At 37.2% G+C, this 23,208-nt stretch overlaps 7 gene segments (V, D, J or C); 2 read left to right on the top strand and 5 right to left on the bottom strand.

Moving 5' to 3' along the window:
• Window positions 1–265: 265 nt before the first annotated feature.
• Window positions 266–899, bottom strand: LOC137200157 (immunoglobulin lambda constant 6-like). The segment is given in 1 exon segment: window positions 266–899. A coding segment is annotated over 1 exon segment (405 nt).
• A 3,538-nt stretch (window positions 900–4,437) lies between these two features.
• Window positions 4,438–4,959, top strand: LOC137200158 (Ig kappa chain V region 3547-like). The segment is given in 2 exon segments: window positions 4,438–4,483; window positions 4,649–4,959. Coding segments are annotated over 2 exon segments (357 nt in total).
• Window positions 4,960–5,590: 631 nt separating this feature from the next.
• LOC137200159 (immunoglobulin lambda constant 6-like) lies at window positions 5,591–8,028 on the bottom strand. The segment is given in 2 exon segments: window positions 5,591–6,142; window positions 7,965–8,028. Coding segments are annotated over 2 exon segments (387 nt in total).
• A 1,810-nt stretch (window positions 8,029–9,838) lies between these two features.
• On the top strand, window positions 9,839–10,360 carry LOC137200160 (Ig kappa chain V region 120-like). The segment is given in 2 exon segments: window positions 9,839–9,884; window positions 10,050–10,360. Coding segments are annotated over 2 exon segments (357 nt in total).
• Window positions 10,361–11,558: 1,198 nt separating this feature from the next.
• LOC137200122 (Ig lambda-1 chain C region-like) lies at window positions 11,559–12,329 on the bottom strand. The segment is given in 1 exon segment: window positions 11,559–12,329. A coding segment is annotated over 1 exon segment (312 nt).
• Window positions 12,330–15,704: 3,375 nt separating this feature from the next.
• LOC137200161 (immunoglobulin lambda constant 6-like) lies at window positions 15,705–20,301 on the bottom strand. The segment is given in 2 exon segments: window positions 15,705–16,120; window positions 20,247–20,301. Coding segments are annotated over 2 exon segments (378 nt in total).
• A 1,387-nt stretch (window positions 20,302–21,688) lies between these two features.
• On the bottom strand, window positions 21,689–22,374 carry LOC137199474 (Ig lambda-1 chain C region-like). The segment is given in 1 exon segment: window positions 21,689–22,374. A coding segment is annotated over 1 exon segment (312 nt).
• Window positions 22,375–23,208: the final 834 nt, after the last annotated feature.

A 23,208-nucleotide genomic window follows, 5' to 3' on the forward strand; every position in this document is an offset into this window, starting at 1 on the left:
CTTTCCAATTTATTATTCCACATTTTAAAATTCCAAATGATTTCATACTCAAAATTAATGTCACTAGTTAATAAAAAAGCAACCATCTCTTGTACTATTAGATATACAGTATTACAACATCAGGAATGATGATATTTGGATGATCAAGAAGCTATTTTTCATAACGAATTGATTTTAAAAGAAATACAAACACACTGACTCATTATAATCAACAGTTTTATTGAATAATGGTTCAATGTTCATTTCACACTTTACATGTATGAATAATTTCTCTTGGAGTGAAACTCAGAATATTAAGTTTCATTTGAAAAGTAATGAACATAAAGCAGAATATAAGGAAGATCAGTATTAGAAAGCAACATGCACATTAAAACACTGAGTAGAGAGATGTGAAACTTGCAGAAACAGCTGAACAGAGAAGATCTGTAGCTTCATCAAGATCTCTGGCAAAGAAAAAGAAGCATCATTTCCAGACAGGAAGTGTTGCTGAAGCTCTACTCTGAGCAGCGGTCAGGGTCCAGGGTTTGAGTGACAGGGGTCTGTCCACTCAGACTGGCCTCACAGCTCACTGAGCCCACCTTCCTCCACTGGTCTGCAGAGAGGCTCAGGGTGCTGCTCCGGCTGTAGTGGCCGTCCCTCCCCAGGACCTCCGCGCCGTGTGACACCCCTGAGGAGCTGCTGCTGCCCCCCACCTTCCAGTCCAGCCTCCAGGCTGAGGGGAAGCCCCCGCTGGACAGACACACCAGTGTGGCACTGCCCTGCTGCAGCTGCTCTCTGGAGGGGGGGAGGACGGTCAGGGTGGGCCGCACCACACCCACTGGAGGAGAGAGAGGGGGAGGAGAGGGGGGAGAAAAGACAAAGACGGAAAACTTTAGAGCTTGTGCTGCTGTTGCACTCATACACTAAGAATCAGACCATCAGACACATGAGTTCAATGCAGTGAAAAAGGTTCATTGATAATAATTATTGATGACATCTTCATATCTGTTTCATAATGTGAGACAGTGAATAATTCATTTTCTTGTGTTTAAACTGACAGAAGTGAAACACTCATGTGAATACAGTTAAAACTTTGTCATCTGTCTCTTTCACTTCCTTTTCACTACTAATGTGAAATAAAAGAACCGTGAACACAAAGCTGAGCTGCATTAACTGATAAAATCATATTAATGGTAAACAACAATAGATTTTAAAAGCAGTTTGGATGATCAAAATAAGTAAATTTAAAAAAACAACAACAAAAACTACTGATGTTTCGTAGATAAATCGTTGCTTTTTTTCCCCCCAAATATTGTTGTCAAACATTTGAATGCAGATAATATTTAAAAGTTAGATAAAAGTTAAAAGTCATCGTAAAAATAGTATATTAGAAAATATATGTTTATCTTTTTTATCCAAAAATGTATTATCTTAAATACTGAGTGAATTTTGATCTCTGCAAAGTTTCTTCTCAGATTGTGAGATCAGCCTTGTTTGATTAATAACAAAAAACACAAAATCATGCAAACACTGAACTTAATCACAGTGTCATGAAATATTTGATAGAAGGTATAAATTCTATATATTGTGAAAAGTAATAAATCTCTGGTACTTACAGTCAACGATGAGTTTGGTTCCTCCACCAAAAGTGTACCACAGTGATACAAACTCATTAAGTGGCCGTACAAAAACCTCCTGCACTGTGAACAAGCATCTATCCACTGAAAAAACTCTGCTTTTTAAAATAACAAAGAAAAAATGATACTTTATTGAATCTACAACACTTTGTTTAATAATATAGATTGAAATTATTATATAAAACAAGACTATTTCTTTAATTTTTCTTTATTTTTCTACACATGACAGAAAACCGATTACAGTCTCCTTGTAACAAAGTCGTTTGTTTCACAATTTAATTGATAATTTTGTTTCAGTTAATACATAGTTAAATGAACATGATGCTTTATAATAATAATGATTTATAAACTTATATTAAGCAAAACTGAAATATATAATTTATATATGGTAATACGTATAAATAGAAAAACAGACACATCATACCAATCACAGTCAACACAAACTTCTCCTTAAATCCTCAACTGCACTTCTATAAATATAATTTTCCATTAAGATCATAGATGGTGTAAATCCAAACAGTATTTCTCCTGATTTTGTGTCCCATGTTGCCTTCAGTCTGTTGAGAGCAGAGAAATCATTTCCATAGAGAGGAGGCTTTGCATCGTCAGCTGATCCTCCAGTGAACTGAGAAGGTTTATAGTCCTGTGAGTTCAACACTGCAGGACTCAGATCTGTCAGTCAACACAGCAGAAAGCACAACCACCATGACTCTCATCACCATCCTCATCTGGACGCTGGCCTGCTGCTGTTTTACAGGTTCATTCACTCAGCAACATTTCAAACATGATGTGTTTCCTTTTCTGTCATTAATTTCTGCTGATAAATGAAAGATTTGTTTCTGTCTGCAGGATGCAGCGGTCAGGTGACTGTGACTCAACCTCCAGTAGTGACATCTACTCCAGGATCCACTGTCACTCTGACCTGTAAAACCAGCCAGGCTGTTGCTAGAGATAGTAGTGGAGATTATATGTTCTGGTATCAACAGAAATCTGGACAGACTACAAAACTCCTAATAAGACTTGCAAGCCAACGTGAATCAGGAATACCAGCTCGGTTTAGTGGCAGTGGAAGCAGGTCTGACTTCTCTTTGACCATCAGTGGAGTTCAGACTGAAGATGCAGCAGTTTACTACTGTCAGAGTTACCACAGTGGGCCAGTGTTCACACAGTGATTTGTAGTCGTACAAAAACCTCCCTCAGTCAGACTGCAGAGACACTGAGCTGTTACAGCAGGAACCGACTGCAGCTGCTGAAGAGGAAGAGACTCTGACACAGACCACTGAACACAGAGCTGACAGTAACCTCACCAAGCACAAACTGTACCAATCACAAACAACATGTACACATGGATATATTGGCATATTTTATATTTTTAAATATCTTCCTTTTATTCCATGTCAAAAAGTGTGAAACTGACATTGAAACTAACCATCATGATGTTCATTTTCCACATACAGTGATATCAGAAGTTGTGAAAAAAAAAAAACCGAACATTTTCCACAATCTAGAAACTTAGACACACATCAACATGTTGTTTGTCACTTGAAAACATTATTCACTGGACATTCTCAGATATTTGCTGATTCACTGTCTTGTTGACTGACACAAACTCTCATATCTGTCAGTTAAAGACAAAGCAAGAGCCAGTAGCCAGTTAGCTTAGCTTAGCATAACAACTGGAAACAGAGGGAAACAGCTAGCCTGGCTATGTCTGAAGGCAAAAAAAATCTGCCCACCAGTACCTCTAAAGCTCATTAATTAACATGTTATATGTTGCCTGTTTAATCCCCCAAAAAACTTTGGCTTTTGTTAATATTAAACAAGCCGTATATTAATTAGTGAGCTTTAGAGGTTTTATGGGCAGATTTTGTTACCCACAGACAAGCTAGCTGTTTCTCCCTATTTACATTTGTAATGCTAAGCTAACCAGGAGCCATAGCTCTATATTTATGTACAAATAAAAAAGTGGTATCGATCTTCTCATCTACCTCTCGGCAAGAAATCAAATAACTGTATTTCCCAAGATGTCAAACTATTCCTTTGGGATTTTTTCTGTAAACATCAATCAACAACATGTTGTTTACTCACATCTTGTCTCACAGGATGTAGTCCAACATTTTCTAATAATGTTCTTCTCTTATCTCATTGAAACTCATCCTTCTATTAACAGGGTTGTTAAAACATTATTTATGCTAACAGTATCATTTTATTAACACAAACAGCAGCCCAAACAGAACATTTAGTGGCTGTCTAAGATCCTGCACACCAAACAATCAACTTCAACTTATTACTCAACTTTTCAGATAAATCAAATACCAAATATACAATATAACATACTTTAATTAGAGTGGACACCTGTTAAGTGTGAAGGGAAAGAGTTGGTTACCTAAAACGCTGAGCAGGCCCTAAAGTGAGATAAAATGGGTTTAAATTCCTGCCTTTGTGCTAACAACAATAATAATAAAAATGACTGTGAAAACAGAGAAATCAAAATCAATCAAATGTTGGGTCAGATCATGCTGAGTTAAGTGTTCATCCAATCTGCCAGCAGGTGGCGCCATACAACCTAAACAACATAATAAAGAGGATAAAGTCAATGTTTTCTGGATGAACTTTGAATTAAAATGATCCTCTGTAGAGGTTGATCTCTCACTCCTCCTCACCTCTGCTCTTCCTGTTTCACAACAACAGGTGTGTGTTTGCCTTCTTAAATGTATTTTGCATGACTTTCATGCATCACTGCTCCTCAGAGTTTAAGTTCTTGTGTCACAGAGAGTCTGAACTGCTTTCATGCACTCACACTGAAAACTGCATCAGGATGATGTCGCCAATAACTCTGCTGGTCATGTTGGGTTTTCTGAGTCAGGGTGAGAGATTCTGAAAATGTTTGGTGCAAATCCAGTCTGTGTTCTCCCTTTTACTTTTGCTTAAATGTCTTTTCTATTTTTCTCTCCCATCACAACCTGAACTGCTTCTCCATTGGCTATTGGCTATAATATTTACTCTTTAAGATTTTTCATTTCTCATTTTAGAGTCTTCTGCCAACAAATTTCTGACTCAGACTGACAAATCCAAGTCTGTTAGTCTTGGAGGGACGGTGACCATCAGCGCCACAGGGAGTTCAGATATTGGTGCTGATCTCAGTTGGTACCTTCAGAAACCTGGACAAGCTCCCAAACTTCTTATATATGACGCATCAACTCTAAACTCAGGAACTCCATCTCGATTCAGTGGCAGTAGATCTGGTTCTCACTACACTCTGACCATCAGTGGTGTTCAGGCTGAAGATGTTGGAGATTACTACTGTCTGGGCTACCATGGTAGTGGAGTGTTCACACAGTGATTTCGAGTCGTACAAAAACCTCCTTCAGTTTGACTGAAGTGAAAACGGCCTGCTGCAGCTGCAGAGGGTTGATGAAGAGACTGTGATGAGGATAACTGGTGGAGTGAACACAACACTGTGACTCTGACACACAAGAGTCATCAAGCAGAACCACAATGAACCCAAATAAAACTGACACATACTGAAAGACCCTCTTACATTTACAGTTAAAACTTCAGTTCTCGTCAGTTTATTCAATATCTTTATGAGTAAGCTGGAAACATTTAGCTCTTGTTAGAGTATAGCCACCAATAGAAACAAATATTTGACAGATTTTCCACTAATGCAGAACAAAATAATACAACTACAGCCCAAAAGGAAATAAAGCTTTCCAATTTATTATTCCACATTTTAAAATTCCAAATGATTTCATACTCAAAATTAATGTCACTAGTTAATAAAAAAACAATCATCTCTTGTACTATTAGATATACAGTATTATAACATCAGGAATGATGATATTTGGATGATCAAGAAGCTATTTTTCATAACGAATTGATTTTAAAAGAAATACAAACACACTGACTCATTATAATCAACAGTTTTATTGAATAATGGTTCAATGTTCATTTCACACTTTACATGTATGAATAATTTCTCTTGGAGTGAAACTCAGAATATTAAGTTTCATTTGAAAAGTAATGAACATAAAGCAGAATATAAGGAAGATCAGTATTAGAAAGCAACATGCACATTAAAACACTGAGTAGAGAGATGTGAAACTTGCAGAAACAGCTGAACAGAGAAGATCTGTAGCTTCATCAAGATCTCTAGCAAAGAAAAAGAAGCATCATTTCCAGACAGGAAGTGTTGCTGAAGCTCTACTCTGAGCAGCGGTCAGGGTCCAGGGTTTGAGTGACGGGGGTCTGTCCACTCAGACTGGCCTCACAGCTCACTGAGCCCACCTTCCTCCACTGGTCTGCAGATAGGCTCAGGGTGCTGCTCCGGCTGTAGTGGCCGTCCCTCCCCAGGACCTCCGTGCCGTGTGACACCCCTGAGGAGCTGCTGCTGCCCCCCACCTTCCAGTCCAGCCTCCAGGCTGAGGGGAAGCCCCCGCTGGACAGACACACCAGTGTGGCACTGCCCTGCTGCAGCTGCTCTCTGGAGGGGGGGAGGACGGTCAGGGTGGGCCGCACCACACCCACTGGAGGAGAGAGAGGGGGAGGAGAGGGGGGAGAAAAGACAAAGACGGAAAACTTTAGAGCTTGTGCTGCTGTTGCACTCATACACTAAGAATCAGACCATCAGACACATGAGTTCAATGCAGTGAAAAAGGTTCATTGATAATAATTATTGATGACATCTTCATATCTGTTTCATAATGTGAGACAGTGAATAATTCATTTTCTTGTGTTTAAACTGACAGAAGTGAAACACTCATGTGAATACAGTTAAAACTTTGTCATCTGTCTCTTTCACTTCCTTTTCACTACTAATGTGAAATAAATGAACCGTGAACACAAAGCTGAGCTGCATTAACTGATAAAATCATATTAATGGTAAACAACAATAGATTTTAAAAGCAGTTTGGATGATCAAAATAAGTGAATTTAAAAAAACAACAAAAAAAAACTACTGATGTTTTGTAGATAAATCTTTGCTTTTTTCCCCCCAAATATTGTTGTCAAACATTTGAATGCAGATAATATTTAAAAGTTAGATAAAAGATAAAAGTCATCGTAAAAATAATATATTAGAAAATGTATGTTTATCTTTTTTATCCAAAAATGTATTATCTTAAATACTGAGTGAATTTTGATCTCTGCAAAGTTTCTTCTCAGATTGTGAGATCAGCCTTGTTTGATTAATAACAAAAAACAGAAAATCATGCAAACACTGAACTTGATCACAGTGTCATGAAATATTTGATAAATGGTATAAATTCTATATATTGTGAAAAGTAATAAATCTCTGGTACTTACAGTCAACGATGAGTTTGGTTCCTCCACCAAAAGTCCACCACAGTGATACAAACTCATTAAGTGGCCGTACAAAAACCTCCTGCACTGTGAACAAGAATCTATCCACTGAAAAGTCACTTTATTTTCTGCTAAAACTGGATAATTAACATTTTATCAAATGTATAAAATGTTTTCATTGATTTAGTTTGAAATTTCCTCATGAATCAAAACAATTTGCATCATTTTTATGAAATTTTGTACAAGTGACACAAAACAGGTTGATTTGCCCTGTAACAAATTCAGATTGTAAACATGTTACATTTTTGAGACAATGTTAAATAAACACAACATTTCTAAATAATCATAAATATAAATAATCATAAATTACAGAATGAGTATATAGTGTATTTGTGAAACCTTGTATGTAAAACAAATTAAATAAGTAGATACCAACCACTCCCATTGAAACAAATGTTGTAAATCCTCAAATTTGTTTCCAAAAGAAGTTATTTTATTCCATTAAGATCATAGATGGTGTAAATCCAAACAGTATTTCTCCTGATTTTGTGTCCCACGTTGCCTTCAGTCTGTTGAGAGCAGAGAAATCATTTCCATAGAGAGGAGGCTTTGCATCGTCAGCTGATCCTCCAGTGAACTGAGAAGGTTTATAGTCCTGTGAGTTCAACACTGCAGGACTCAGATCTGTCAGTCAACACAGCAGAAAGCACAACCACCATGACTCTCATCACCATCCTCATCTGGACGCTGGCCTGCTGCTGTTTTACAGGTTCATTCACTCAGCAACATTTCAAACATGATGTGTTTCCTTTTCTGTCATTAATTTCTGCTGATAAATGAAAGATTTGTTTCTGTCTGCAGGATGCAGCGGTCAGGTGACTGTGACTCAACCTCCAGTAGTGACATCTACTCCAGGATCCACTGTCACTCTGACCTGTAAAACCAGCCAGGCTGTTTATAGATATAGTTTTGGAGATGATGCTATGTCCTGGTATCAACAGAAATCTGGACAGGCTCCGAAACTCCTAATATATTTCGCAAGCACACTTGTATCAGGAACACCAGCTCGGTTTAGTGGCAGTGGAAGCAGCTCTGACTTCTCTTTGACCATCAGTGGAGTTCAGACTGAGGATGCAGCAGTTTACTACTGTCAGAGTTATCACTATATAAACAGTGCTGATGTGTTCACACAGTGATTTGTAGTCGTACAAAAACCTCCCTCAGTCAGACTGCAGAGACACTGAGCTGTTACAGCAGGAACCGACTGCAGCTGCTGAAGAGGAAGAGACTCTGACACAGACCACTGAACACAGAGCTGACAGTAACCTCACCAAGCACAAACTGTACCAATCACAAACAACATGTACACATGAATATATTGGCATATTTTATATTTTTAAATATCTTCCTTTTATTCCATGTCAAAAAGTGTGAAACTGACATTGAAACTAACCATCATGATGTTCATTTTCCACATACAGTGATATCAGAACTTGTGGGAAAAAAAACAAAAAAAACGAACATTTTCCACAATCTAGAAACTTAGACACACATCAACATGTTGTTTGTCACTTGAAAACATTATTCACTGGACATTCTCAGATATTTGCTGATTAATTGTCTTGTTGACCGATACAAACTCTCATATCTGTCAGTTAAAGACAAAGCAAGAGCCAGTAGCCAGTTAGCTTAGCTTAGCATAACAACTGGAAACAGAGGGAAACAGCTAGCCTGGCTCTGTCTGAAGGCAACAAAATCTGCCCACCAGTACCTCTAAAGCTCATTAATTAACATGTTATATGTTGCCTGTTTAATCCCCCAAAAAACAAATTGAAAAAACAAGACAAGTTGTGGTTTAACAGGGGTTTATGTGATGTTGCCAGACAACCAGCAGAAACTTTGGCTTTTGTTAATATTAAACAAGCCAGATATTAATTAGTGAGCTTTAGAGGTTTTATGGGCAGATTTTGTTACCTACAGACAAGCTAGCTGTTTCTCCCTATTTACATTTGTAATGCTAAGCTAACCAGGAGCCATAGCTCCATATTTATGTACAAATAAAAAAGGGGTGTCAATCTTCTCATCTTCCTCTCGGCAAGAAATCAAATAACTGTATTTCCCAAGATGTCAAACTATTCCTTTGGGATTTTTTCTGTAAACATCAATCAACAACATGTTGTTTAGTCACATCTTGTCTCACAGGATGCAGTCCAACATTTTCTAATAATGTTCTTCTCTTATCTCATTGAAACTCATCCTCCTATTAACAGCGTTGTTAAAACATTATTTATGCTAACAGTATCATTTTATTAACACAAACAGCAGCCCAAACAGAACATTTAGTGGCTGTCTAAGATCCTGCACACCAAACAATCAACTTCAACTTATTACTCAACTTTTCAGATAAATCAAATACCAAATATACAATATAACATACTTTAATTAGAGTAGACACCTGTTAAGTGTGAAGGGAAAGAGTTGGTCACCTAAAACGCTGAGCAGGCCCTAAAGTGAGATAAAATGCGTTTAAATTCCTGCCTTTGTGCTAACAACAACAATAATAAAAATGATTGTGAAAACAGAAAAACCAAAATCAATCAAATGTTGGGTCAGATCATGCTGAGTTAAGTGTTCGTCCAATCTGCCAGCAGGTGGCGCCATACAACCTAAACAACATAATAAAGAGGATAAAGTCAATGTTTTCTGGATGAACTTTGAATTAGAATGATCCTCTGTAGAGGTTGATCTCTCACTCCTCCTCACTTCTGCTCTTTCTGTTTCACAACAACAGGTGTGTGTTTGCCTTCTTAAATGTATTTTGCATGACTTTCATGCATCACTGCTCCTCAGAGTTTAAGTTCTTGTGTCACAGAGAGTCTGAACTGTTTTCATGCACTCACACTGAAAACTGCATCAGGATGATGTCGCCAATAACTCTGCTGGTCATGTTGGGTTTTCTGAGTCAGGGTGAGAGATTCTGAAAATGTTTGGTGCAAATCCAGTCTGTGTTCTCCCTTTTACTTTTGCTTAAATGTCTTTTCTATTTTTCTCTCCCATCACAACCTGAACTGCTTCTCCATTGGCTATTGGCTATAATATTTATTCTTTAAGATTTTTCATTTCTCATTTCAGAGTCTTCTGCCAACAAATTTCTGACTCAGACTGACAAATCCAAGTCTGTTAGTCTTGGAGGGACGGTGACCATCAGCGCCACAGGGAGTTCAGATATTGGTGATGATCTCAGTTGGTACCTTCAGAAACCTGGACAAGCTCCCAAACTTCTTATATACAGAGCCTCAACTCTACAGTCAGGAACTCCATCTCGATTCAGTGGCAGTAGATCTGGTTCTGGCTACACTCTGACCATCAGTGGTGTTCAGGCTGAAGATGTTGGAGATTACTACTGTCTGGGCTTACATACTGGTGGAGTGTTCACACAGTGATTTATAGCCGTACAAAAACCTCCTTCAGTTTGACTGAAGTGAAAACGGCCTGCTGCAGCTGCAGAGGGTTGATGAAGAGACTGTGATGAGGATAACTGGTCGAGTGAACACAACACTGTGACTCTGAAACACAAGAGTCATCAAGCAGAACCACAATGAACCCAAATTAGACTGAAACAAACTGAAAGACATTTTCCAACCTGCAGTTTTTAAGTTAAATCTTCATCATTATTTCACATCATTTCAAGAACAGAGTTGTTGTAAGAATATATCCTCTGACAGCAACTGATGTTCAACAATATTTCCACCAATAGTTTTACATTCAGCAGCACAAAACAATCTACTGTAACAGTTTCATCTAAAAAAGTTTTTGATTCAGAAATGATAAATATGTTATACTTTATATTTCATATTATATTGTTACACATACTATAAAATAATGAATAGAAACCTGACTTGATGTTGAAGTGAAGCATGTTGGAAAGATGAGGTATAATACTGGCATGAATATGCATTTCTCATGAATAATATATCACAAAATACACACAAAGATAGTGATTTACTATAATATTCAGTTTTATTTTATTGGTTACATGTTTGACTGATTAAAAAATGGTTATATTGAAACATAATGGCAATGCATCAGAATATGAGTAAGATTAGTGAGAGAAAACTGAATACACATCAAGATAGAGTCATGATTTTGCACAAATAGTTGAACAGAGTAGATCTGTAGCCTCATCAATATCTCTGAACTACAACACACCTACTGGAGAAGAAAGAGGGAGGAATACATCTTCACTCAGCTACATAGATTCAATTCTTGTCTTGTATTTTTTGTAATAGAGAAACATCTTTCGGCACCAAATCATGTTTTTTTTTTCACATTTACTCTCAGCAGAAGAGCTCTGACAAATGTTGCCTGATCACACATTTCAGTCATGATTTTTTCAACACTGAAAATCTAATTCCAAAATATATTTTCCAAGTTTTTTAATCATGATATAAATTTGTATTTAAAAAAAACATTATTGATACTACATTATTCTACTTCCATTATCAGTTAAAATGTTAATTAATTTTGTCACTTAAGTCTGAAGCTTTTCAATTTCCACAGAGAGGAGAATCAGTTAAAGTTGTAAAACCTTTTCATTTCTTACCACTCTTCATAAGATAAAAGAACAAAATATTTATAATGTTTTCTTTCATCAGTGCAAGCTTTATTAGCAAAAACATCAATCATCAACAGGACAGTTATTAAGCACACTCACATCTAGCTGCTGAGCTACACACATTACTCTCTAAGTTGTTGTTGTTCTTTGTCACACAAAGCTTCAGTTTACTCTACAGACATTAAAACTCATATTGATCAGATGAGCAGGTGTGTTCCTCCTGCTCCCCCCAGACACAGCTCCTGTCCTGGGCTTCAGCCAGCCCCTCTAGCCCTTACACTGGCTCCTGTGGAGGGACTGGGTCTGGGTGTGGTCCTGATGGAGGACTTTGCAGGAGTACACCTCTCCTTCCATCCAGCGCTCCTGGCTCAGGCTCAGGATGCTGCTGCTGCTGTAGCGTCCGCTCTTCTCCTCCTCTGAGCTGCTCAGGACCCCCTCTGTCACCTCTCTACCGTCCACCTCCCAGCTCACCACGGCTCCCTGAGGAGAGTAGCCGGTCAGCAGGCAGGCCAGCGTGGCCGAGCCCCCAGAGAGCTGCTGAGAAGAGGGGGGAAGCAGAGAGACTGAGGGCCTGACCATGGGGCCAGCTGGAGGGGAGAGCAGAGACACACAAGGAGCAGATTAACTTCTACTGTAGGACAGACAGCTGAGTTAAGATACATGACAGAGGTTAACAATGCTGTGGATTAACTGTGTGTGTGACACTGTGATCAGACAGAGGAGAGGCAGTGAGAAATGGGAGGAAATGAGGGTTTTGTTAATAAAGCTAAATGGTGTTAATACTTGTAATTTTGACATTTAAAGCAATGAATCTATTGTAGCAAATCATCATAAATCACTAAGAATCAGACAATATACAACATGAGTTAGGTTCAAATGTAATGATTCATTTAATTTAATGATCATTAAATTAAATCTAAATGTGTTAGAGTAAATAATTATTCTTGCAATGATTTTCTTGATGAGTTTATATAAAAGTTAAGAGGTGAAACACTAATGTGTGATTACAGTTAAAGACTTTGTCATCTGTCTGTTTCACTTCCTTTTCTCAACATCAAACTAACCAACTGTGAACACAAACTACAGCAAAACTGGATCTAAATATAAACTCATTTATTTGTTTTTTTACAGAAACCAACATCATATTTTAAATCTAAAAATTGTTTCAATGTTAAAAAATAATGAATAAAGTTAAATTTATTGTTTGGTTGTTCAAATGTTTGTCAGAGAAATTTTACAACGACATTTTGTGAAACAAACAATTGATTAAAAATAAAATATATGAAAATTAGATTTTTTTTTTTTGTGCAAATATGTCATCATAACACCATCTACAATAATAAACAATTAATAATATCTGCACAAAGTTTTCTCCAAACTTCAGCTGAGCTTAATGCAAAGTGAAAAATACCCATAATATATAAATTACCCCAAATAAATACTAGTTTTATCACATTCTGGTGCAAAACTCGATATAATATCTTATGTTGTAGAAATGAGAAATCTCTGGTACTTACAGTTAATGATGAGTTTGGTTCCACCACCAAAAGTCCACCACAGTGATACAAACTCATTAAGTGGCCGTACAAAAACCTCCTGCACTGTGAACAAGCATCTATCCACTGAAAAGTCACTTTATTTTCTGCTGAAACTGGATAATTAACATTTTACTAAATGTGTAAAATGTTTTCATTGATTTGGTTTTAAATTTCTTCATGAATCAAAATATTTTACATCATTTTTATGAAATTTTGTACAAGTGACACAAAACAGGTTGATTTGCCCTGTAACAAATTCAGATTGTAAACATGTTACATATTTGAGACAATGTTAAATAAACACAACATTTCTAAATAATCATAAATATAATTAATCATAAATTACAGAATGAGTATATAGTGTATTTGTGAAACCTTGTATGTAAAACAAATTAAATAAGTAGATACCAACCACTCCCATTGAAACAAATGTTGTAAATCCTCAAATTTGTTAACAAAAGAAGTTATTTTATTCCATTAAGATCATAGATGGTGTAAATCCAAACAGTATTTCTCCTGATTTTGTGTCCCATGTTGCCTTCAGTCTGTTGAGAGCAGAGAAATCATTTCCATAGAGAGGAGGCTTTGCATCGTCAGCTGATCCTCCAGTGAACTGAGAAGGTTTATAGTCCTGTGAGTTCAACACTGCAGGACTCAGATCTGTCAGTCAACACAGCAGAAAGCACAACCACCATGACTCTCATCACCATCCTCATCTGGACGCTGGCCTGCTGCTGTTTTACAGGTTCATTCACTCAGCAACATTTCAAACATGATGTGTTTCCTTTTCTGTCATTAATTTCTGCTGATAAATGAAAGATTTGTTTCTGTCTGCAGGATGCAGCGGTCAGGTGACTGTGACTCAACCTCCAGTAGTGACATTTACTCCAGGATCCACTGTCACTCTGACCTGTAAAACCAGCCAGGCTGTTTATAGATATAGTGATGGAGATGAAACTATGTACTGGTATCAACAGAAATCTGGACAGACTCCAAAACGCCTAATATATTATGCAAGCAAACGTGAATCAGGAACACCAGCTCGGTTTAGTGGCAGTGGAAGCAGGTCTGACTTCACTTTGACCATCAGTGGAGTTCAGACTGAAGATGCAGCAGTTTACTACTGTATGAGTTACCACAGTGGGCCAGTGTTCACACAGTGATTTGTAGTCGTACAAAAACCTCCCTCAGTCAGACTGCAGAGACACTGAGCTGTTACAGCAGGAACCGACTGCAGCTGCTGAAGAGGAAGAGACTCTGACACAGACCACTGAACACAGAGCTGACAGTAACCTCACCAAGCACAAACTGTACCAATCACAAACAACATGTACACATGAATATATTGGCATATTTTATATTTTTAAATATCTTCCTTTTATTCCATGTCAAAAAGTGTGAAACTGACATTGAAACTAACCATCATGATGTTCATTTTCCACATACAGTGATATCAGAAGTTGTGGGAAAAAAAAACAAAAACGGAACATTTTCCACAATCTAGAAACTTAGACACACATCAACATGTTGTTTGTTTCTTGAAAACATTATTCACTGGACATTCTCAGATATTTGCTGATTCACTGTCTTGTTGACTGATACAAACTCTCATATCTGTCAGTTAAAGACAAAGCAAGAGCCAGTAGCCAGTTAGCTTAGCTTAGCATAACAACTGGAAACAGAGGGAAACAGCTAGCAACTTATTACTCAACTTTTCAGATAAATCAAATACCAAATATAAAATATAACATACTTTAATTAGAGTAGACACCTGATGTACACTCTGACCATCAGTGGTGTTCAGGTTGAAGATGTTGGAGATTACTACTGTCTGGGATTCCATACTGATTTAACGTTCACACAGTGATTTCGAGTCGTACAAAAACCTCCTTCAGTTTGACTGAAGTGAAAACGGCCTGCTGCAGCTGCAGAGGGTTGATGAAGAGACTGTGATGAGGATAACTGGTCGAGCGAACACAACACTGTGACTCTGACACACAAGAGTCATCAAGCAGAACCACAATGAACCCAAATAAAACTGACACATACTGAAAGACCCTCTTGCATTTACAGTTAAAACTTCAGTTCTTGTCAGTTTATTCAATATCTTTATGAGTAAGCTGGAAACATTTAGCTCTTGTTAGAGTATAGCCACCAATAGAAACAAATATTTGACAGATTTTCCACTAATGCAGAACAAAATAATACAACTACAGCCCAAAAGGAAATAAAGCTTTCCAATTTATTATTCCACATTTTAAAATTCCAAATGATTTCATACTCAAAATTAATGTCACTAGTTAATAAAAAAGCAACCATCTCTTGTACTATTAGATATACAGTATTATAACATCAGGAATGATGATATTTGGATGATCAAGAAGCTATTTTTCATAACGAATTGATTTTAAAAGAAATACAAACACACTGACTCATTATAATCAACAGTTTTATTGAATAATGGTTCAATGTTCATTTCACACTTTACATGTATGAATAATTTCTCTTGAAGTGAAACTAAGAATATTAAGTCTCATTTGAAAAGTAATGAACATAAAGCAGAATATAAGGAAGATCAGTATTAGAAAGCAACATGCACATTAAAACACTGAGGAGAGAGACGTGAAACTTGCAGAAACAGCTGAACAGAGAAGATCTGTAGCTTCATCAAGATCTCTAGCAAAGAAAAAGAAGCATCATTTCCAGACAGGAAGTGTTGCTGAAGCTCTACTCTGAGCAGCGGTCAGGGTCCAGGGTTTGAGTGACAGGGGTCTGTCCACTCAGACTGGCCTCACAGCTCACTGAGCCCACCTTCCTCCACTGGTCTGCAGAGAGGCTCAGGGTGCTGCTCCGGCTGTAGTGGCCGTCCCTCCCCAGGACCTCCGCGCCGTGTGACACCCCTGAGGAGCTGCTGCTGCCCCCCACCTTCCAGTCCAGCCTCCAGGCTGAGGGGAAGCCCCCGCTGGACAGACACACCAGTGTGGCACTGCCCTGCTGCAGCTGCTCTCTGGAGGGGGGGAGGACGGTCAGGGTGGGCCGCACCACACCCACTGGAGGAGAGAGAGGGGGAGGAGAGGGGGGAGAAAAGACAAAGACGGAAAACTTTAGAGCTTGTGTTGCTGTTGCACTCATACACTAAGAATCAGACCATCAGACACATGAGTTCAATGCAGTGAAAAAGGTTCATTGATAATAATTATTGATGACATCTTCATATCTGTTTCATAATGTGAGACAGTGAATAATTCATTTTCTTGTGTTTAAACTGACAGAAGTGAAACACTCATGTGAATACAGTTAAAACTTTGTCATCTGTCTCTTTCACTTCCTTTTCACTACATGTGAAATAAGTGAACCGTGAACACAAAGCTGAGCTGCATTAACTGATAAAATCATATTAGCGGTAAACAACAATAGATTTTAAAAACAGTTTGGATGATCAAAATAAGTAAATTTAAAAAAACAACAACAAAAACAACTGATGTTTCGTAGATAAATCTTTGCTTTTTTTCCCCCCAAATTTTGTTGACAAACATTTGAATGCAGATAATATTTAAAAGTTAAATAAAAGTTAAAAGTCATCGTAAAAATAATATACTAGAAAATGTATGTTTATCTTTTTTATCCAAAAATGTATTATCTTAAATACTGAGTGAATTTTGATCTCTGCAAAGTTTCTTCTCAGATTGTGAGATCAGCCTTGTTTGATTAATAACAAAAAACAGAAAATCATGCAAACACTGAACTTAATCACAGTGTCATGAAATATTTGATAAAAGGTATAAATTCTATATATTGTAAAAAGTAATAAATCTCTGGTACTTACAGTCAACGATGAGTTTGGTTCCTCCACCAAAAGTCCTCCACAGTGATACAAACTCATTAAGTGGCCGTACAAAAACCTCCTGCACTGTGAACAAGCATCTATCCACTGAAAAGTCACTTTATTTTCTGCTAAAACTGGATAATTAACATTTTATCAAATGTATAAAATGTTTTCATTGATTTAGTTTTAAATTTCCTCATGAATCAAAATATTTTACATCATTTTTATGAAATTTTGTACAAGTGACAACAAAACAGGTTGATTTGCCCTGTAACAAATTCAGATTGTAAACATGTTACATATTTGAGACAATGTTAAATAAACACAACATTTCTAAATAATCATAAATATAATTAATTATAAATTACAGAATGAGTATATAGTGTATTTGTGAAACCTTGTATGTAAAACAAATTAAATAAATAGATACCAACCACTCCCATTGAAACAAATGTTGTAAATCCTCAAATTTGTTTCCAAAAGAAGTTATTTTATTCCATTAAGATCATAGATGGTGTAAATCCAAACAGTATTTCTCCTGATTTTGTGTCCCATGTTGCCTTCTGTCTGTTGAGAGCAGAGAAATCATTTCCATAGAGAGGAGGCTTTGCATCGTCAGCTGATCCTCCAGTGAACTGAGAAGGTTTATAGTCCTGTGAGTTCAACACTGCAGGACTCAGATCTGTCAGTCAACACAGCAGAAAGCACAACCACCATGACTCTCATCACCATCCTCATCTGGACGCTGGCCTGCTGCTGTTTTACAGGTTCATTCACTCAGCAACATTTCAAACATGATGTGTTTCCTTTTCTGTCATTTATTTCTGCTGATAAATGAAAGATTTGTTTCTGTCTGCAGGATGCAGCGGTCAGGTGACTGTGACTCAACCTCCAGTAGTGACATCTACTCCAGGATCCACTGTCACTCTGACCTGTAAAACCAGCCAGGCTGTTTATAGAGATAGTTTTGGAAATGGTGCTATGTCCTGGTATCAACAGAAATCTGGACAGACTACAAAACTCCTAATAAGATATGCAAGCACACGTGAATCAGGAACACCAGCTCGGTTTAGTGGCAGTGGAAGCAGCTCTGACTTCTCTTTGACCATCAGTGGAGTTCAGACTGAAGATGCAGCAGTTTACTACTGTCAGAGTTACCACTATATAAACAGTGCTCGGGTGTTCACACAGTGATTTGTAGTCGTACAAAAACCTCCCTCAGTCAGACTGCAGAGACACTGAGCTGTTACAGCAGGAACCGACTGCAGCTGCTGAAGAGGAAGAGACTCTGACACAGACCACTGAACACAGAGCTGACAGTAACCTCACCAAGCACAAACTGTACCAATCACAAACAACATGTACACATGAATATATTGGCATATTTTATATTTTTAAATATCTTCCTTTTATTCCATGTCAAAAAGTGCGAAACTGACATTGAAACTAACCATCATGATGTTCATTTTCCACATACAGTGATATCAGAAGTTGTGGAGAAAAAAAAAAAAAACAGAACATTTTCCACAATCTAGAAACTTAGACACACATCAACATGTTGTTTGTCACTTGAAAACATTATTCACTGGACATTCACAGATATTTGCTGATTCACTGTCTTGTTGACTGATACAAACTATCATATCTGTCAGTTAAAGACAAAGCAAGAGCCAGTAGCCAGTTAGCTTAGCTTAGCATAACAACTGGAAACAGAGGGAAACAGCTAGCCTGGCTCTGTCAGAAGGCAACAAAATCTGCTCACCAGTACCTCTAAAGCTCATTAATTAACATGTTATATGTTGCCTGTTTAATCCCCCAAAAAACAAATTGAAAAAACAAGACAAATTGTGGTTTAACAGGGGTTTATGTGATGTTGCCAGACAAAAAACTTTGGCTTTTGTTAATATTAAACAAGCCAGATATTAATTAGTGAGCTTTAGAGGTTTTATAGGCAGATTTTGTTACCTACAGACAAGCTAGCTGTTTCTCCCTATTTACATTTGTAATGCTAAGCTAACCAGGAGCCATAGCTCCATATTTATGTACAAATAAAAAAGTGGTGTCGATCTTCTCATCTACCTCTCGGCAAGAAATCAAATAACTGTATTTCCCAAGATGTCAAACTATTCCTTTGGGATTTTTTCTGTAAACATCAATCAACAACATGTTGTTTACTCACATCTTGTCTCACAGGATGTAGTCCAACATTTTCTAATAATGTTCTTCTCTTATCTCATTGAAACTCATCCTCCTATTAACAGGGTTGTTAAAACATTATTTATGCTAACAGTATCATTTTATTAACACAAACAGCAGCCCAAACAGAACATTTAGTGGCTGTCTAAGATCCTGCACACCAAACAATCAACTTCAATTTATTACTCAACTTTTTAGATAAATCAAATACCAAATAATCAATATAACATACTTTAATTAGACACCTGTTAAGTGTGAAGGGAAAGAGTTGGTCACCTAAAACGCTGAGCAGGCCCTAAAGTGAGATAAAATGGGTTTAAATTCCTGCCTTTGTGCTAACAACAACAATAATAAAAATGATTGTGAAAACGGAGAAATCAAAATCAATCAAATGTTGGGTCAGATCATGCTGAGTTAAGTGTTCATCCAATCTGCCAGCAGGTGGCACCATACAACCTAAACAACATAATAAAGAGGATAAAGTCGATGTTTTCTGGATGAACTTTGAATTAGAATGATCCTCTGTAGAGGTTGATCTCTCACTCCTCCTCACCTCTGCTCTTTCTGTTTCACAACAACAGGTGTGTGTTTGCCTTCTTAAATGTATTTTGCATGACTTTCATGCATCACTGCTCCTCAGAGTTTAAGTTCTTGTGTCACAGAGAGTCTGAACTGCTTTCATGCACTCACACTGAAAACTGCATCAAGATGATGTCGCCAATAACTCTGCTGGTCATGTTGGGTTTTCTGAGTCAGGGTGAGAGATTCTGAAAATGTTTGGTGCAAATCCAGCCTGTGTTCTCCCTTTTACTTTTGCTTAAATGTCTTTTCTATTTTTCTCTCCCATCACAACCTGAACTGCTTCTCCATTGGCTATTGGCTATAATATTTACTTTTTAAGATTTTTCATTTCTCATTTCAGAGTCTTCTGCCAACAATTTTCTGACTCAGACTGACAAATTCAAGTCTGTTAGTCTTGGAGGGACGGTGACCATCAGCGCCACAGGGAGTTCAAACATTGGTAGTGATCTCAGTTGGTACCTTCAGAAACCTGGACAAACTCCCAAACTTCTTATATACAGCGCATCAACTCTAAACTCAGGAACTCCATCTCGATTCAGTGGCAGTAGATCTGGTTCTGGCTACACTCTGACCATCAGTGGTGTTCAGGCTGAAGATGTTGGAGATTACTACTGTTTTGGTAACCATGGTGGTGGAGTGTTCACACAGTGATTTAGAGCCGTACAAAAACCTCCTTCAGTTTGACTGAAGTTAAAACGGCCTGCTGCAGCTGCAGAGGGTTGATGAAGAGACTGTGATGAGGATAACTGGTCGAGTGAACACAACACTGTGACTCTGACACACAAGAGTCATCAAGCAGAACCACAATGAACCCAAATTACACTGAAACAAACTGAAAGACATTTTCCAACCTGCAGTTTTTCAGTTAAATCTTCATCATTATTTCACATCATTTCAAGAACAGAGTTGTTGTAAGAATATATCCTCTGACAGCAACTGATGTTCAACAATATTTCCACCAATAGTTTTACATTCAGCAGCACAAAACAATCTACTGTAACAGTTTCATCTAAAAAAGTTTTTGATTCAGAAATGATAAATATGTTATACTTTATATTTCATATTATATTGTTACACATACTATAAAATAATGAATAGAAACCTGACTTGATGTTGAAGTGAAGCATGTTGGAAAGATGAGGTATAATACTGGCATGAATATGCATTTCTCATGAATCATATATCACAAAATACACACAAAGATAGTGATTTACTATAATATTCAGTTTTATTTTATTGGTTACATGTTTGACTGATTAAAAAATGGTTATATTGAAACATAATGGCAATGCATGAGAATATGAGTAAGATTAGTGAGAGAAATCTGAATACACATCAAGATAGAGTCATGATTTTGCACAAATAGTTGAACAGAGTAGATCTGTAGCCTCATCAATATCTCTGAACTACAACACACCTACTGAAGAAGAAAGAGGGAGGAATACATCTTCACTCAGCTACATGGATTCAATTCTTTTCTTGTATTTTTTGTAATAGAGAAACATCTTTCGACACCAAATCATGTTTTTTTTTTCACATTTACTCTCAGCAGAAGAGCTCTGACAAATGTTGGCTGATCACATATTTCAGTCATGATTTTTTCAACACTGAAAATCTAATTCCAAAATATATTTTCCAAGTTTTTTAATCATGATATAAATTTGTATTAAAAAAAATTCTTGTTACTACATTATTCTACTTCCATTACCAGTTAAAATGTTGTTAATTAATTTTGTCACTTAAGTCCGAAGCTTTTCAGTTTCCACAGAGAGGAGAATCAGTTAAAGTTGTAAAACCTTTTCATTTCTTACCACTCTTCATAAGATAAAAGAACAAAATATTTATAATGTTTTCTTTCATCAGTGCAAGCTTTATTAGCAAAAACGTTAATCATCAACAGGACAGTTATTAAGCACACTCACATCTAGCTGCTGAGCTACACACATTACTCTCTAAGTTGTTGTTGTTCTTTGTCACACAAAGCTTCAGTTTACTCTACAGACATTAAAACTCATATTGATCAGATGAGCAGGTGTGTTCCTCCTGCTCCCCCCAGACACAGCTCCTGTCCTGGGCTTCAGCCAGCCCCTCTAGCCCTTACACTGGCTCCTGTGGAGGGACTTGGTCTGGCTGTGGTCATGATGGAGGACTTTGCAGGAGTACAGCTCTCCTTCCATCCAGCGCTCCTGGCTCAGGCTCAGGATGCTGCTGCTGCTGTAGCGTCCGCTCTTCTCCTCCTCTGAGCTGCTCAGGACACCCTCTGTCACCTGTCTACCGTCCACCTCCCAGCTCACCACAGCTCCCTGAGGAGAGTAGCCGGTCAGCAGGCAGGCCAGCGTGGCCGAGCCCCCAGAGAGCTGCTGAGAGGAGGGGGGAAGCAGAGAGACTGAGGGCCTGACCATGGGGCCAGCTGGAGGGGAGAGCAGAGACACACAAGGAGCAGATTAACTTCTACTGTAGGACAGACAGCTGAGTTATGATACATGACAGAGGTTAACAATGCTGTGGATTAACTGTGTGTGTGACACTGTGATCAGACAGAGGAGAGGCAGTGAGAAATGGGAGGAAATGAGGGTTTTGTTAATAAAGCTAAATGGTGTTTGCACTTGTAATTTTGACATTTAAAGCAATGAATCTATTGTGGCAAATCATCATAAATCACTAAGAATCAGACAATATACAACATGAGTTAGGTTCAAATGTAATGATTCATTTAATTTAATGATCATTGAATTAAATCTAAATGTGTTAGAGTAAATAATTATTCTTGCAATGATTTTCTTGATGAGTTTATATAAAAGTTAAGAGGTGAAACACTAATGTGTGATTACAGTTAAAAACTTTGTCATCTGTCTGTTTCACTTCCTTCTCTCAACATCAAACTAACCAACTGTGAACACAAACTACAGCAAAACTGGATCTAAATATAAACTCATTTATTTGTTTTACAGAAACCAACATTATATTTTAAATCTTAAAATTGTTTGAATGTTAAAAAATAATGAATAAAGTTAAATTTATTGTTTGGTTGTTCAAATGTTAATCAGAGAAATTTTACAACGACATTTTGTGAAGCAAACAATTGACTAAAAGTAAAATTTATGAAAATTAGATTTTTTTTTTTTGCAAATATGTCATCATAACACCATCTACAATAATAAACAATTAATAATATCTGCACAAAGTTTTCTCCAAACTTCAGCTGAGCTTAATGCAAAGTGAAAAATACCCATAATATATAAATTACCCCAAATAAATACTAGTTTTATCACATTCTGGTGCAAAACTCGATATAATATCTTATGTTGTAGAAATGAGAAATCTCTGGTACTTACAGTTAATGATGAGTTTGGTTCCCCCACCAAAAGTCCACCACAGTGATACAAACTCATTAAGTGGCCGTACAAAAACCTCCTGCACTGTGAACAAGCATCTATCCACTGAAAAGTCACTTTATTTTCTGCTCAAACTGGATAATTAACATTTTATCAAATGTATAAAATGTTTTCATTGATTTAGTTTTAAATTTCCTCA

Source organism: Thunnus thynnus, chromosome 16 (genome assembly GCF_963924715.1).
Source record: "Thunnus thynnus chromosome 16, fThuThy2.1, whole genome shotgun sequence".
Taxonomy (NCBI): Eukaryota; Metazoa; Chordata; class Actinopteri; order Scombriformes; family Scombridae; genus Thunnus; species Thunnus thynnus.